Here is a 17,342-nt window from a genome sequence, read left to right on the forward strand (position 1 = left end):
TGAAAAACCCCTCCCTACCAGGCCTGTGTGTTTGCCCCTCTGGAGCGCAGATGGAATCTGAGGAGTTGGGCTACTAGAGCCTTAGTCAAACTGCTTCCGGCCCCTCAAGACACTAAAAATATCCAGAAATATTGCGCATTGCTTCTTTATAAAGTTATATGCTTGCAGCTTTAAGAGATTCAAAGGACATTATAAACACCCATGCATTTTTGAAGAAATTTTTATAGATACGGAGATCAGGCCTCAAAACTGGGAAGTAACATCCAAAAAACCTTTAGAATGAGACCCTACTGGGTTATTTTTGCTGTAATAATAGCAATGACATCTTATTGGATTCAAATGTGTTTTGCAGTACAAGTTCCACAATCCCATATCTAAATTACCAAAAAGTTCTGAAAACTGGGGGATGGAGGGGATCTGAAGTTTGTCACACCTTTGGCAGCAAAACCTGATTTGAATTGGCCTAAGGCTTATAGTCTTTATTTATCCTTGTTAGTGTGAATATTCATGTTTTGCTGCAGAGATATTAATATGTTTGGTTACTTCCCCCAAACTTCCAAGGATGCCCCATATTACCTGTTAAAAATACTTCTGACCCAAAAGTTTTCTGATAAGGGATTTTGGCTCATAGTACTGTTTTGCCAGTTATGTGTTTTCCAATTAATAATCATAAATTAGGCAAGCACAGACCTCAAAGAAAATACCTCACAGGTTTGTCCCCGCTTGGTTATTTACTGCTCCCTGTTTGCTCTGTAGTTTGGGAACTATTCGGTATTATTTTCTAGTTCAACATTTAGTACTTTAATCCTTTGGAAGGAAAAACAATGTTGGTTTAATAAATGATGAATAAATAGAAATAGTGAATAATATATTGAATCCAGATCTCTCCTTCTCCACTGGTGTAACATGAAAGGAGGAGGAAATAGTCTTTACAGTCACATGTGAAACAAAGTAGTCACATGTGCAGTACATTTGCATCTTGTGCAGTATATATAAGAACTATACTCATGCCTTCCTGGAGTATGAGGAAGGCTCATACTGGAGGCTCATACTGGAGGCTCAACAAAAGCCTCCAGACACAATTTCATATCTTTTTCTAAACACACAATCTCAGGACCAATAATTGTATGTCTTCCACTAGTTTAGGAAAAGACTTTTCTATTTTCTCAAGGAGTATATTGTACCTCTAAGCCAATAGGGGGATGGGGAGAAGAGTGTATTAAATACTTAGTCCTTTACTGTCTGACTTAACCTGTGTGGTAGCCAAGCTCCAAGAAACCCCCAGGGTTTCAAGCCCCCTGTGTAGTCTCTTTCATATTAAATAGGGTTGACCTTTGTAACGAGTAGGACTTTGTGCAAATGACAAAGTGTGACTTCTGAGGTTAGGTCATAAAAGACATTGTGGTGTCTGCCTTTCCCTCTCTCGAATCACTTGCTTTTGGAAAGCTAGTTGCTGTGTAATGAGAATACCCAAGTAGCCCTATGGAAAAGTCCATGTAGCAAAGAAGTAAGATCTTCTGCTAAAAACCAGCACTAAATTGCCAGCCATGTGAGTGAGCCCCTTAGAAGTGGATCCTCCAGCCCCAGTCAAGCCGTCAGATGACTGCAGCCCCAGCCAACAACTTGACTTCAATTTCATGAGAGATTCCAAACCATAATAACCCTGCTAAACCGCTTCTGGATTCCTGACCCCCCAGAAAGTTAGAAACAAAAATATTTGTTGTTTCAAGCTACTGGGTTTGGAAGTAATCTGTTACATAGCAAAAGATAACAAGTATACCAAGAACTTTGATTCAAGGCGAAATGTTCATTTCTTTTATTATGAAAGTAACAGTACATGCTTGTTGCAAATTTTAAGTGTGGACATACATGACCTGGAAAATAAAAATATCCCCTCTTTGCAGTTTATGGTGAATAGTTCCAGATTTTCTCTGAGCAGATACTAATATGTGTATATCTGTGTATACCAACACACATGTGTTGTGATTTGTTAGTACACCCTGGACCGTATTAAATATACTGTCCTGCCACTTGCATATTCTTTTTAACAATTTAGCTTGGCACATCTTCCATGTAAGCTCATATAAATCTGTCATTTGTTCATTTATCTTCATATATTTTGTTGTGTGAACATCTCCATTTCCTATTGGAGGATATTTGGGCTGTCCCTGATTTCCACAAATACAATGCATGATACAGTGAATAAGCATGTAGGTGAATCTGTGGGATATATTTCTGGAAACAGAAATGTGGATCAAAAGTAGACACACTTAAAATTCTGAGAGATATTTTTGGATTGCCCTCACAAAAAGCTGTAAGCAAAAGTTGTACCAGGGAATGTAAGTGTCTATTTCCCAGCACCCTCAAAAAACACTAGGTAACCATGGTCTTTGACAATTGGGTAAGTAAAAAATGACTTATTGCTTTCTTTTATGTTTAATTATTAACCATCGTTTTGTGTTTATTGGCTGTTTGAGTTTCCTCTGTTTGGGATTCTCTGTCCATCTCCTTTGGCCATCTTGGTATTAGATTATTTGCCTTACATGTTGGTTTGTAAGAACAATTTGTGTATCAGCATGTTAACCTCTTTGCCTAAAACATATTTTGTAGAAAATTTATCCCAACTTATTGTCAACACCAACTTCAACATTTTTAATCATATTTAGGAACTTTTCTGTCATAACCTGATGATGTGTGTCATATAAAGCATGGAAAGGGCTTTGTAACTTAATTTACAAGTAGTTAGAATGAAAATTTTAAACAAAGCATGACCTGTGTCTACAAGCATTAACTGTTGCTGTGTTTACCTTGGTTATCAATGGCCCGGTTGACTTGGATTGTTACTATTTTCCTTCTAGTTTCCCGAATACTTTATTCACCGCATTCCCAGAAGCCGTGAGGTTCAGCAGTCCTGGCTGTCCACAATGCTCACCACTTTGTACTCTATGTGGCTCTCCTTTCCCCTGACTCACCGAGTGAAGCCAGATTTGGTATGTATGACCATCACTAAGGAGAGGGACAGTCAGTCTCCTGTGGGTCCTTCATTAGTAATGGAACATAGTGTTTTCTTACACAGCTACCCTTTATCAGTATGCCAGATTCTATACTGGACCTTTTTATGATCATATGCTAAAATTTATCATGCAATGCGCTTTGCTGAAAGAGGTGAGAAATTTGTCTTCCCTTTCTAGCTGTAACTTAAACTCTAAATTTGCCCTCTTCTCCCCCCTCCTCTTGTGATAAGCCCTAACAGAGCAGTGTCTTTAACCAATTTGTCTTCCTACTCACCTATGGTTCCTGAGCCAACATCATGTGCTTATCAGCCAGAGGAGAGCCAATTTTTTATTCCTTTTCAGTACTCTTCTTGTTTTTTGTCAAGACTGTGTTACCAGATATGGAATGCAGTGGGCAGAATGTTACACACACCCAAGTTTTTATAGGAGAATAATACAGAAAATAGAAATCTAAAAACGTAATTACTGCGCTGTGTTCAAGCTTACTTTCCTTATCATCTTAAGTTCTCTGTGGTCTTTAGGATGAAGTTCTGTTATTAAATTCTAAATGCATTTTAGTAGACCATGGGGAGTGGTGGATATGTTATCATAGGAGTGTACACAGTTCTTAAATAACACTTTCTTTCCTATTTTAAGACAGAATCCATTCATCAGCATATCCTGAAAGGAAGCTCTTCACTTGCCCTCCACATACACAAGTTCTGGTCTAGTGGGTATTATTCTCATGAGTAGTTGGAACAGAAATGTGTAGCTTGACTTTGAACGATCTCTGAGTTTGGTCATTGCCTTTCATCAGCTGAACTGCGGTTCAAGTCCCTTCTTTGGATGAGAATTTTAAAATCTGAATTTTCTGCATGAGTAGTTTAGATTGTTTTTAAAAGATACAGCTTACAAACAGTGAGATGCACAGATCTTGTGTATAGTCTGACTGTGTCCTTCTCAAGATAGAGGACATCTCTATCACCCCAGAAAGTTTTCTCCTGCTTCTTCCCAGTCATTCCCTGGCCCTGAGCAACCACTTTCTGATTTTTATCACCATAGATTACTTTTGCTTATATTTATTTTTAAATTTTAGACAGAGTGAGTTTATTTCACAGTCTCCAGCCACATTTTCAGTGTGTAGAATTTAGATATTTCCCTACAAAAATTATTACTGCCCAGAAAAGTTTATTTATTTCTAAAATTCAAAAGGCAGAATGGAAGGGAGAAAAAGGTCTTGATATTTTAAGCAGGAAATCTGGTGTTTATATTTACTAGATCACTAGAGGCGTGGCCACCATCACTGGCAGCAGCTAGCTTGAGTGTGGTTTAGGACTCCAAAGGGTTAAGGCTCAGAAGGAAGTAGTGACATGATGGATGATGGCTGTCATAGACACAGAGGAGCTCTGGTGACTGCCTGGCCCGGCATTTGATACCCTTGTAGTGAGAAGAGTAATCCGTGGGGCATTAGGACACTTGGTCCCAGGCCACTTTGGCTTTCATTTCATTTTCGTCAGTTCCCTTCTGGGCCTCATTCTTTACCTTAAAATGAAAGAATATATTAGATATCCTCTCAGTTTCCTTCTGACTTAGTCTAAAATTTTATGAATGCTATAAATTTGCTTGTAAAAGAATGGAAGGAAAAAACTATTATGACGTTTCTAAAGGAATAAGAGTGAAAAGGGGTCGGGGGATGTGAAGTACTTATTTCCATTCTTAGCTGAGTTAGTGAAAATCATTTCAAACCTGAGCGTTACCCGATCAGCTGTTCCCATACAGTTGGCTTCACGAGATGAATTTGCACTTAATGTATTTCCCTTCACTTTACAGAGAAAAGTTAAGGGTCAAGAGGCCTTTTTTACAACATGCAGATCTCTCTGCATTCATCCTTGACTTTCTTATGACTTTTGTCACAAAGCACTATTCCTTTTTTACTTCTTTAAAAAAAAAGTGAAAGAAAAACCCACTCTTAGAAGGGACAGCAGCATCATACCTTAAATCACTGGAGTTGCCTGAACGGCCAGGTGCCTGTCTGCTCTACTTTAACTGTGTGCACCTGAGTGTACTGCTCCATTCAACTGTCTCTGTACCTCACTTTGCCATCTATAAAATATAAATACAGACACTTCCCTTGTTGTTCCAGAATGAGTGTGGAATAATAGAACATTTTAATGTTTTTTAAATGGAAATTCCGTCTGGAACATAATAGGTAATGTTTATTGAGCACTTATATATGCCAGATGTGGTACTAAGTGATTGCCATACAAGATAGGTGGTACTGTTATTCTTGTTTAATGGCTGAGGAAACTGAGGCACTAAGCCGCAGGAGGTTATATGGCACCTTTATATTAAAAATCTGGGTCAAGGAGCATCAATAATAGCAAAAATGAGATTTCATCAAATGAACTGAGATCTCTGGTCCTTTCAGTCACTTATTCTTTTCTGTTTATCTTTGTTATCTTGGAAGCAGCAAATAGAGTTAGCCAAATTTGGAATGCTGTATTATATGTTTGATTTGTAGATGAGTCTATCCCGAAAGTGGTAATTTTTAAAAGTATGCAGCAAGTGCCTGCTGTGTGCTACTTTTCCAGTTGGTTATCTAATAGACATCTGAAACTTTCTTAGTCCAGCATAGTAGATATTTCCTCTTCTTTCCCCATTTTAGTAAATTTGCTCGAGTCAGATCCCCAGGAGACATCTTTGATTCTTCTTTCCCACACCCTACTTCCCGTGTTCAGTAGCAAGTCCTGCCAGCCATGTCTTTGAAATTTATCACCCATCTGTCTATTTCAGTCCATCTTGACTGCCTCCATGCTGTCCGACCCCCAACCCCACTGCATAGTCTCCTAACTTGTCTGCCTGTGGAAGGAAGTTCATGATCCCCCGCAATTTTTCTTTACCATTTAACAACCAATGTAATTTTTTTAATGTAAACTAGATTCTGTTACTTCATGCTTAAAATCCTCCAGTGGTGCTCTTAGAATAGAGTTTAAACTTAGGATAGCCTGCATGCTCCAGCCCTGACCTGCTTCTTTGACCTTTTCTCCTCTCTTCCCTTAGTTTACTATGTGCCAGCCACACCTGCCCTTTTTTTTTTAAACAAACCCAACTGATTCCTATCTCAGAGCCTTTGTACTTGCTGTTCCCTGTACTTGGGACTCTTTACTCCTGACCTAAACATGACCGGCTCCATTTTGTTCTGAGCTCAAGTATCATCTCCTTACAAAGGCCTGACTACTAGTACTTCTCCTTATTCCTCTGTCGCATTGTTATGCTTTATTGTCTTCATAGTATTAGTCCCAATAAAAATTATCCTTTTTATTATCCTTTATTGTCATTCCATAAGAAACTGTGACTGCCTTGTCCACTGTTGGAAAACGATACCTGGCCCATGGTAGCCTCTCAGTACATATCTTTGATAAATGTTCCACTCACTGTGCTAGTTACTGAGGGTGCAAACATGAGTGAGACATGGGCCCTGGCCTCAAAAAGGTTACACTCTAATGGAGGAGACAAATGGGAAAATAATTATAATTCAATATACCAAGTTCCTTAAAGGTAGCAAGTAAAAATTGCCATGGGAATATGTCAGTAGTTGGTTCATTCACAAATATTTGTTGAGGACCTACTCTGTGCCAGGATTTATACTGTGTGCAAGAGATTATAAAAGTTAGCACAGTAGAGCAGTCTTGCCTATAGCTAGATGGTTGTAGTGTGATACATCCTCTCTGGGAAGTGGGGTAAGGCTTCTGAGTAGAGATGACATTTAAGCAAAGGTGGGTAGGAGAGAATACAAAACTGTCATTTAAGAAGAGTCAAGATTAGGGGCACTTGGGTGGCTCAGTCAGTTAAGCAGTCCAACTTTGGCTCAGGTCATGATTTCACGGTTTGTGAGTTCAAGCCCTGCATCAGGCTCACTGCTGTCAGCACAGAGCCCACTTTGGATCCTCTGTCCCCTTCCTCTCTGTATCTCCCCTGCTCTCTCTCTCTCTGTCTCAAAAATAAATTAAAAAAAAAAAGAGTGAAGATTAATAAGTCAGCTAGGTAAGAGAGTCACATAATGTACATAAAGTCGAAATCTTTAGACTAAACCTTTATTAATTGAAATTTTACATATAATATTTTATTGTTATTAGAAACTATTAGGACCTGGAACTTAACTCAGTACAAGTAATAAGTAGTCATTTTTAAAAGGCTAAATATCATAGGTACTTTTAAGATGGTATATTGGGCTTTTTTCTTTAAAATCCCCACAAACAGGGACGCCTGGGTGGCTTAGTCAGCTAAGCATCCAACTCTTGGTTTTGGCTCAGGTCATGATCTCATGGTTTGTAAGTTTGAGCCCCATGTTGGGCTCCATGCTGACAGTGCAAAGCCTGCTTGGGATTCTCTGCCCCCTCTCTCTGCTTCTTTCCTCTTTGTGCTCAATTGCTCACTCTCTCTCTCAAAATAAATAAACTTAAAAAAATTTAAAATCCCCACAGACTTTTTTCATTGAAACCTAATAGTTAAAGGAAATAACCACTTAACCATTTTATTATCATTTTGATTCATCAGAATGGATCCACCTAAAAGTCATATTTTTAAAATCTTTTAGAAAAATAACATTGAGCTATTCTGATTTGTCTGGCACTCTTCTAAGTACTTTACATACATTAACTCACTTAATTTTCCTGACAGTCTTCTCACATAATACTCATTATATTCATTCCATAGATGAGGAGCCCAAAGTCCAGAGAGGTGTAAGTAACCAAGGTCGCAAAACTAGTCAGTGTACCTTAACTCTAGTTCTCTTTATAAATGTATCAGATTCTGCCAGAATTAGCTAACTTGCTCAATTCAAAACTAGTATTTTATTTTTAACATCTGTATTGCAGTAGGCACTGAAAGGGGTTACTAGAATAGAGCCTATGTCCTTGAGAAGCTTTTATTTAGTTAGCTTCAAGAAAAATAGAGTAAAGAAATGATAGGTAGACATGCAATAGAGAGTAATTCTGTTGGAAAAAAACGAAATCAGAAATTATTCTTCCATTTCTGCAGCAACAGCTTGTTCTGCTACTCAAGATTCTTTTTAAAAAGCATTCATTTTTTTAGCTTTTTAAAAAATTTGAAACAATTATCACAAGAAGTTGCAGAAATAATACATAGATGTTCCTATATTCTTCACCCAGCTTTCCTTAAAGGTGACATCATATATAACTGTAGTACAGTGTCAAAGCCAGAAGATTTGTATTAGTATGATACTGTGCTGTTAACCAGACTACAGACCTTACTCAGTTTTCACTGTTTTTCTATATGTATTCGTGTGCAGTTATATGTGTGCATATGTATAGTTCTATGCTATTTTAATCGTGTATTTGTGTAACCACCATGAAAATCAAGATACAAAACTGTTCCATCACTGCAAAGGAGCTTCCCTGTGCTCCCCCCATCCCTGTCTCCTGGCAGCCACTACTTAGTTTTACCTCTATACAGTTTGTCATTTCAAAATGTTCTGGAGAAGGTTAAGATGTCAGAAGTGTAGGGCAACCCTAAGCTTGCCTCCTGCCTCAAGCACAGCTAGAGAAATATCAAATCATTCTGAACACTCAAGAAATCGATCAGATGTCTTGGAGAACAAAGCTGCACATCTACAAGCAGAAAAAATGACCCGTGGAAGGGAGGAAATGCTGAGAGTTGATTTGGGGAGAAAAGAGCCACGATTGCAGCAGTGGGGAAGGAGCCCTGATCACAGAGAGAGGAGCGAGAGAGAACAAGAGAGTAAGAGTGGGAAAAAAAGGGTGAAAACATTCACAGGGGACTGCACAAAAAAATTTTTCCCCAAAACCATTGACTGGAAAAAGGAGAGGATTTCTTTTTTTTTTTCTTTTTTTTTTTATAATATATGAAATTTATTGTCAAATTGGTTTCCATCCAACACCCAGTGCTCATCCCAAAAGATGCCCTCTTCAATACCCATCACCTATCCTCCTCTCCCTCCCACCCCCCATCAACCCTCAGTTTGTTCTCAGTTTTTAAGAGTCTCTTATGCTTTGTCTCAAGGAGAGGATTTCAATACCGCTAGTTTTTTATAAACAGCAGAGTGCAGTGTCTGAAGTTTTGGAGGTCAAGAGCATTACCAGGATTGCGCATGGCTGTGCTTAGTGGGGGACGAGGCAGGAGCCCCAGGAGTGGGCAGTGCAGTCTGAGGATTCCCTGTGGTTCACGGGGAGAAGTGGTTCCCCTGCTTGAAGAGCATTTGGTAGAGGTGATACAGCAGCTCCATAGGCAAGGGATCCTGCGGGCACCATTGAGGTACCCCATTCACCAGCATAGGAACAAAGATGCTAGCTGAGGACAGCAACCCTGGTGCTGGCTATGTATTACAATTTACCATAAACTCTGAACCTCTGTGCAGTCATGTAACTATTTTCTGGGACAAGCCAGTGTCCAACACAGCGCAGTGAGACCCTCCCCCAGAGGATCAGCATGGGTCTCTGCCACAAGGGTCTCTGATGTGTGGGGTTTGAAACCTAGCTGTGCCTAAGATAAAACACAGGTGTTCTGTGCTGTCTGGCAGGCAGACAGCTCAAAGACAGGGACCCTCTGGAGAGGCAATTGTCTGTGAGGGCTTCCTGAGGAGTGGTGGGCATGAGCTCCCTGAGAGAGAGGAGAGAGCAGGGTGGAACCATTTTTACCCCTTGCCCACCAGCAGTGACCGACCTCATTGAGAGAAAAAGAGTGCCACCAAATGAAGACCTGAGCAACTTATACCTAGCCCTGCCCCCACTGTACCCTACAGGTGTATTTCCACTAGAGTAAGTCCACCTGAGAATCAGAGCAGTAGACCCCTCTCTCAGACCAGCATAACCCCCTTGCACGCACCAAGTCTACTGATCATAGAGTGCTGCAAAGCTTCAGCTCTGGGGAAAACAGGATCTAGCTTCCTTTGGGTTTGTTTGTTTCGGTTTTGTTTTTTTGGGTTTTTTTTATACAGAAAGAGCAATTTCTTTACTTTTTGAATTATTTTTAAGTTTTTATATATTTTTTTTTCTATCAAGCTTCTCTTAACAATCAGCCCAAAACACATCTAGGACCTTCCTTCCTTCCTTCCTTCCTTCCTTCCTTCCTTCCTTCCTTCCTTCATTTTTCACCTCCAAAATGACAAGATGGAAGAATCCAACCCAAAAAAAAGAGGAAGAAATGTTGGCCAGGGATTTAATCAATACAGATATAATAAGACATCTGAACTAGAATTTAAAACAACAGTTATAAAGATACTAGCTGGGCTTGACAAAAGTATAAAAGACATTAGAGAATCCTTACAGCAGAGATAAAAGAACTAAAATCTAGTCAGGCCGAAATTAAAAATGCTATAACCAAGATGCGAATCCAAATGTATGCCATAAAAACAAAGATAGATGAAGCAGAGGAACAAATCACTGATAAAGAAGATAAAATTATGGAAAATAATGAAGCTGAAAGGAAGAGAGAAGCAAAACTAATGAATCACAAAAGTAGATTTATGGAACTCAATGACTTATTAAAATGTAATAACATTTATATCATAGGAGACTTAGAAGATGAAGAGAGAGAAAGGAGCAGAAGGTGTATTTGAGCAAATTATAGCTAAAAGTTACCTAATTTAGGGGAGAACACAGACATCAAAATCCAAGGTGAACAGAGAGCTCTCATTAAATTCAACAAAAGCCAGCCATTACCAAGGCATATCATACTCAAATTCACAAAATACACAGACAAGGAAAGAATCCTGAAAGCAGCAAGGGAAAAAAGTCCTTAACCTACAAGGGAAGACAAAGCAGGTTCACAGCATATTTGTCCACAGAAACTTGGCAGGCCATAAGGGAATGACAGGATATATTCAACATGCTGAATGGGAAGAATATGCAGCCAACAATACTTTATCCATCAAGGCTGTCAACCAGAATAGAAGGAGAGATAAAGTGTTTCCCAGACAAACAAAAACTAAAGGAGTTTGTGACCACTAAACTAGCCCCACAAGAAATTTTAAGGGGGACTCTTTTGAGTGGAGGGGGAAAAAAAAAAAGACCAAAGCAACAAAGAATACAAAGGACCAGAGAACATCACCAGAAACACCAACTCTACAGGTAACACAATGGCACTAAATTCATATCTTTCAATAATCACTCTGAATGTAAATGGACTAATTGCTCCAATCAAAGACATATATAGGGTTTTAGAATGGATAATAAAAACAAGATCCATGTATATGCTGCCTACAAGAGATTCTTTTTAAACCTAAAGACACCTGCAGATTGAAAGTGAAGGGATGGAGAACCATCTATCATACTGATGGACATCAAAAGAAAGCCAGAGCAGCCATACTTATATCAGACAAACTAGATTTTAAAACAAAGACTGTATCAAGAGATGAAGAAGGGCATTATATCAAAATTAAGGGGTCTGTCCACCAAGAAGATCTAAGAGTTGTAAATATTTATACCCCCAACTTGGAAGTACCCATATATATAAATCAATAACAAATACAAACTATCTCATTGATAATAATACAGTAATAGTAGGGAACTTTAATCCCCTGCTTAAGCATTGGGGAGATCATATAAGAGAAAATCAATAAGGAAACAGTAGCTATAACACAGTCTGGATGAACTTAACATATATTCAGAACATTTCATCCGAAAGCAGCAGAATATACATTCTTTCAAGTGCACACGGAACATTTTCCAGAATAGATCACATACTGGGTCACAAATCAGCCCTCAACAGGTACCAAAAGACTCAGATAATACCATGTATATTTTCATACCATAATGCTATGAAACTTGAAATCAAGCACAAGAAAATATTTGGAAAGATCCAAAATACATGGAGGTAACAGAACATCCTACTAAAAAATGAATGGGTTAACCAGGAAATTAAAGAGGAAATTAAAAAGTACATAGAAGCAAATGAAAATGAAACACAGCAGTCCCAAACCTTTGGGATGCAGCAAAGGCAGTCCTAAGAGGGAAGTATATTGCAATACAGGCCTACCTCAAGAAGCAAGAAAACTCTCAAATACACAACCTAACCTTACACGTAAAGGAGCTAGAAAAGGAACATCAAATAAAGCCAAAAGCCAGTATAAGAATGGACATAATAGAGATTGGAGCAGATATAAATGATATAGAAACAAACCAACAAAACAGTAGAACAGATCAACAAAGTAAGAGCTGGTACTTTGAAAGAACTAATAAAAGTGATAAATTCCTATCTAGACTAATCAAAGAGAAAGGACCCAAATAAAATCATGAACAAAAGAGGAGAGATCACAATGAACACCACAGAAAGGCAAACAATTATAAGAAAATATTATGAAAAATTATATGCCGACACACTGAACAATCTGGAAGAAATTAGCAAATTCCTAGGAACATACAAAGTACCAAAACTGAAACAGGAAGAAATAGAAAATTTGAACAGAACCATGACCAACAAAGAAATTGAATCAGTAATAGAAAATCTCCCAACAAACAAAAGTTCAGGGTCAGAAGGCTTCCCAGGGGAATTTACCAGACATTTAAAGAAGAATTAATACCAATTTTTTCAAACCATTCCAAAAAATAGAAATGGAAGGAGAACTTCCAAACTCATTCTATGAGGCCAACATTACCTTGATTCCAAAAGCAGACAAAGACCTCACTAAAAAGGAGAATTAAAGGTCAATATTCTTGATGAACAGGGATGCACAACTTCTCAACAAGATACCAGCAAATCGAATTCAACAGTACATTAAAAGAATTATTCACCATGATCAAGCAGGATTAATTGCTGGACTGCAGGGCTGGTTCAGTATTCAGAAACCAATCAATATGACATACCACATTAATAAAAGAAAGAATAAGAACCATATGATCCTGCCAATAGATACAGAAAAAGCATTTGACAAAGTACAGCATCTATTGTTGATTAAAAAAAAAAAAAAAAAACCTCAACAAAGTAGGGGTAGATGGAACATACTTCAATATCATAAAGGCCGTATACAAAGAACCCACAACTACTATCATCCTTATTGGAAAAAAAACTGAGAGCCTTTCCCCTATAGTCAGCAACAAGACAAGGATGTCCACTCTCACTATTACTATTTAACATAGTACTGGAAGTCTTAGCCTCCACAATCAGACAACAAAAAGAAGTAAAAAGCATCCAGATCAGCAAGGAAGAAGTCAAAGTTGGACTATTTGCAGACAACATGATACACTATGTAGAAAACCCAAAACACTCTACAAAAAACTGCTAGCACTAACTCATGAATTCAGCAACCTACAAGATATAAAATCAATGTACAGAAGTCTGTTGTATTTCTATACACCAGCATTGAAGCAGCAGAAAAATCAAAGAATCAGTCCCATGTATAATTGCACTGAAAACCATGATACCTAGGAATAAACCTAACCAAAGATGTAAAAGATCTGTACTCTGAAACTTTATAACACTTATGAAAGAAATTGAAGAGAACACAAAGAAATGGAAAAGCATCCCATGCTCATGGATTAAAAAAACAAGCATTGTTAAAATGTCTATACTACCCAAAGCAATCTATACATTTAATGCAATCCCATCCAAAATAACACGAGCATCTTTCATAGAGCTAGAAGAAACAACCCTAAAATTTGTGTGTAACCTCAAAAGATCCCAAATAGCCAAAGCAATCCTGAAAAAGAAAAACAAAGCTGGAGGCATCACAATGCTGGATTTCAGGCTATATTACAAAACTGTAGTCATCAAGACAGTTTTATGTACTGGCATAAAAAACAGTCTCTTCAACAAACGGTGGGAAAACTGGATAGCAACACACAGAACAATGAAAGTGGACCACTTTCTTACACCATACACAAAAATAAAATCAAAATGGATTAAAGACATAAATGTGTGACAGGAAACCATCCAAATCCTAGAGGAGAACACAGGCAACAACCTCTTTGACCTTGGCCATAGCAATTTTTTACTAGACATGTCACCAGAGACAAAGGAAACAAAAGAAAAAATGAACTATTGGGACTTGATCAAGATAAAAAACCTGCACAGTAAAGGAAACAGTCAACAAAACTAAAAGTCAGCCTTTGGAATGGGAGAAGATATTTGCAAATGACATATGTGATAAAGGGTTACTATCCAAAATATATAAAGAACTTGTAAAACTCAACACCCAAAAAAATAATCCAGTTTAAAAAATGGGCAGAAGACATGAATAGACATTTCTCCAAAGAAGACATCCAGATGGCCAACACTCATGAAAAAATGCTCAACATCAGTCATCATCATGGAAATACAAATAAAAACTATAATGAGATATCACCTCACACCTGTCAGAATGGCTAAAATCAACAACACAAGAAATAGGAGGTGTTGAGGAGGATGTGGAGAAATGGGAACCCTCTTGCATTATTGCTGCATTATTGGTAGAAATGCAAACTGGTGCAGTCTCTCTTGAGAACAGTATGGAGGTTCCTCAAAAAGTTAAAAATAGAACTACCTTACAATCCAGCAGTTGCACTACTAGGTATTAACCCAAAGGATACAAAAATACAGACTCGAAGGAGCACATGCACCTGTATGTTTATAGCAGCATTATCAACAATAGCCAAACTGTAGAGAGGAGCCCAAATGTCCATTGACCAATGAATAAAGAAGAGGTGGCATATGTATACAATGGAATATTATTCAGCCATCAAACACAATGAGATCTTGCCATTTGTAATGGTGTGGATGGAGCTAGAGTGTATTATGCTAAACCAAGTAAGTCAGAGAAAGACAAATATCATATGATTTCACTCATATGTGGAATTTAAGAAACAAAACAGACGAACATACAGGAAGAATGGAAAAAAGAGAGGGAAATAAGCCATAAGACTCTTAATGATAGAGAACAAACAGGGTTGATGGAGGGAGATGGGTGGGAGATGGGCTAGATGGGAGATGGGTATTAAGGAGGGCACTTTTTGTGATGAGCACTGGGTGTTGTATGTAAATGATGAATCACTGAATTCTACTCCTGAAACCAGTATGGCACAGTATGTTACCTAACTAGAATTTAAATAAAAAATTTTTAATGTTCTGTAAATAGAATCAAAGAGTTGGAAACCTTCTGAGATTGACCTTTTTTTACTGAGTATAATGCCCTTGAGATCTCTTCAGTTTTTTGCATGTATCAGTAATTCCTTTTTATTGATGAATAGAATTCTGTTGTATAGATGTACCACAGTTTGCTTAGCCATTCATGCATTGAAGGACATTTGAATTGTTTTCAGATTTTTGCTGCTATAAATAAAGCTACTGTGAACATTTATGTACAGGTTTTTCTATGGGTGTTAAGTTTTCATTTCTGTAGGTAAATGCCTACAAATGAGATTGCTGGGTCTGATAGAAGATTCCAGTTAAGTTTGGTAAGAAACTGCCAACTATTTTCCATAGTGGCCAAATCACTTTACATCTTACTAGCAATGTATGCGAGATCCAGTTTCTCTCCATTCTCTCCAGCATTTGATGTTATCTCTCTTTCTTAGGTGTGTAGTGATATGCCATCATGATTTTATTTTGTATTTCCTTAGTTGCTAATGATGGTAAGTATCTTTTTGTGTGCTTGTCATAGTATCCCTTCTTCATTGAGGGGTTTCTTGATGTCTTTTTGCCCATTTTCTAACTGAATTGTTTGTTTTACTTTTGGGTTTTGAGAGTTCTTATATATATTCTAGATATGAGGCTTTTGTCCAGTATTATGGTTTACAAATATTTTCTTCCAGGTCATAACTTCTCTTTTCATCTCTCTAACAGGTTTTTTCACAGGCAAAATTTTTTATTTTGATGAAATCTAATTTATCAATTGTTTATTTTGGTTGTCACATCTAAGAACTCAGATGAAGAGTTCTAGATTCCAGGTAGTCCTAGATTCCAAAGACTTCCTCATGTTTTCTTCTAAAAGTTTTATAGTTTTGTTTTACTTTTGAATCCATAGATCATTTTGAAAAATTTTTTTAGTGTTTATTTATTTTTGAGAGAGAGACAGAGTGTGAGTGGGGGAGGGGCGGAGAGTCAGGGAGGCACAGAATCTGAAGCAGGCTCCAGGCTCTGAGCTGTCAGCACAGAGCCAGATGCGGGGCTCAAACCCATGAACCGTGAGATCATGACCTGAGCCAAAGTCAGATGCTTAACTGATGGAGTCACCCGGGTGCCCATGAATCCATAGATCATTTTGAATCAATTTTTTGTGTAAAATATAGTGTTTAGATTAAGCCTCATTTTTCCTATAGATGTCGAGTACAATTTGTTTTAAACCTTCCTGGGGCGCCTGGGTGGCTTAATCAGTTAAGTGTCTGACTCTTGATCTCAGCTCAGGTCATGATCTCATGGTTCATGAGACACAACACTGACATAACACTGACAGCGCAGAACCTGCTTGGGAATCTCTCTCTTCCTCTTTCTCTCTCTGCCCCTTCACCACTTGTGCACACATGCACACTGTCTCTCTCCCTCTCTCTCAAATTAAATGAACATTTAAAAAAAATTTTTTTTTATATTTATTTATTTCTGAGACAGAGACAGAGCATGAGCAGGGGAGGGACAGAGAGAGAGGGAGACACAGAATCCGAAGCAGGCTCCAGGCTCCAAGCCATCAGCACAGAGCCCAACGCGGGGCTCGAACTCACAAACCGTGAGATCATGACCTGAGCCAAAGTCGGTCGCTCAACCGACTGAGCCACCCAGGCGCCCCAATAAACATTTTTTTTTAAACTGTCATTTCTCCATGGAATTGTTTTTGCCTCTTTGTCAAAAATCTGATGGAATTTTTTTTAAAAAAATCAGTTTGGTTGGTGTGTTTGTGTTGTCTATTCCTGGATTCTTTGTTTCATTGATCTCTGTGTCTGTCCCTCTGCCAGTTCGCTATTATGAATGCTATAGCTGTATAGGAAGTGTTAACAGTGTGATTTCTCCCACTTTATTCTTTTTCAAAATTGTTTTAGCTATTCCAGTTCCTTTGCCTTTCTATCAGATTTTAGAATAAGCTTGTGTACATATACAATAAAATTTTGTCAGGATTTTGTTAGGAATTACATTATATGTATAAATCATTTTTTGGGAAATCAGCATTTCTACTATATTGAGTCTTCCAATCCATGGCCATGGATGTGTCTGCACTTATTTAGGTCTTCTTTTATTTCTTTCATTATCATTTTGTAATTTTCAGCATACACACACACAACATACATGCTTTTTTTTTTAATTGATATGTTGGTATTTTACTTTTTTTGGAATGATTGTAAATTTTAAATGGTATTGCATTTTTAATTTTGGTTTTGGTATGTTTGTTGCTAACATAGAGAAATACCA

The 17,342-nt window shown here is 37.9% G+C and overlaps 1 protein-coding gene across 1 annotated transcript in view; it reads left to right on the top strand.

Annotated features, from left to right (window-relative positions):
- The window catches only part of ALG14 (ALG14 UDP-N-acetylglucosaminyltransferase subunit), a 101,581-nt gene that overhangs the window by 34,258 nt on the left and 49,981 nt on the right, over positions 1 to 17,342 (top strand). Inside the window, exon 3 of the mRNA XM_019457573.2 lies at positions 2,859 to 2,990. Coding sequence (XP_019313118.1) covers positions 2,859 to 2,990 — 132 coding nt within the window. The remainder of the gene's footprint in view (positions 1 to 2,858; positions 2,991 to 17,342) is intronic.

Source organism: Panthera pardus, unplaced genomic scaffold (genome assembly GCF_024362965.1).
Source record: "Panthera pardus isolate Hobbes unplaced genomic scaffold, ASM2436296v1 HiC_scaffold_11, whole genome shotgun sequence".
Lineage (NCBI taxonomy): Eukaryota > Metazoa > Chordata > Mammalia > Carnivora > Felidae > Panthera > Panthera pardus.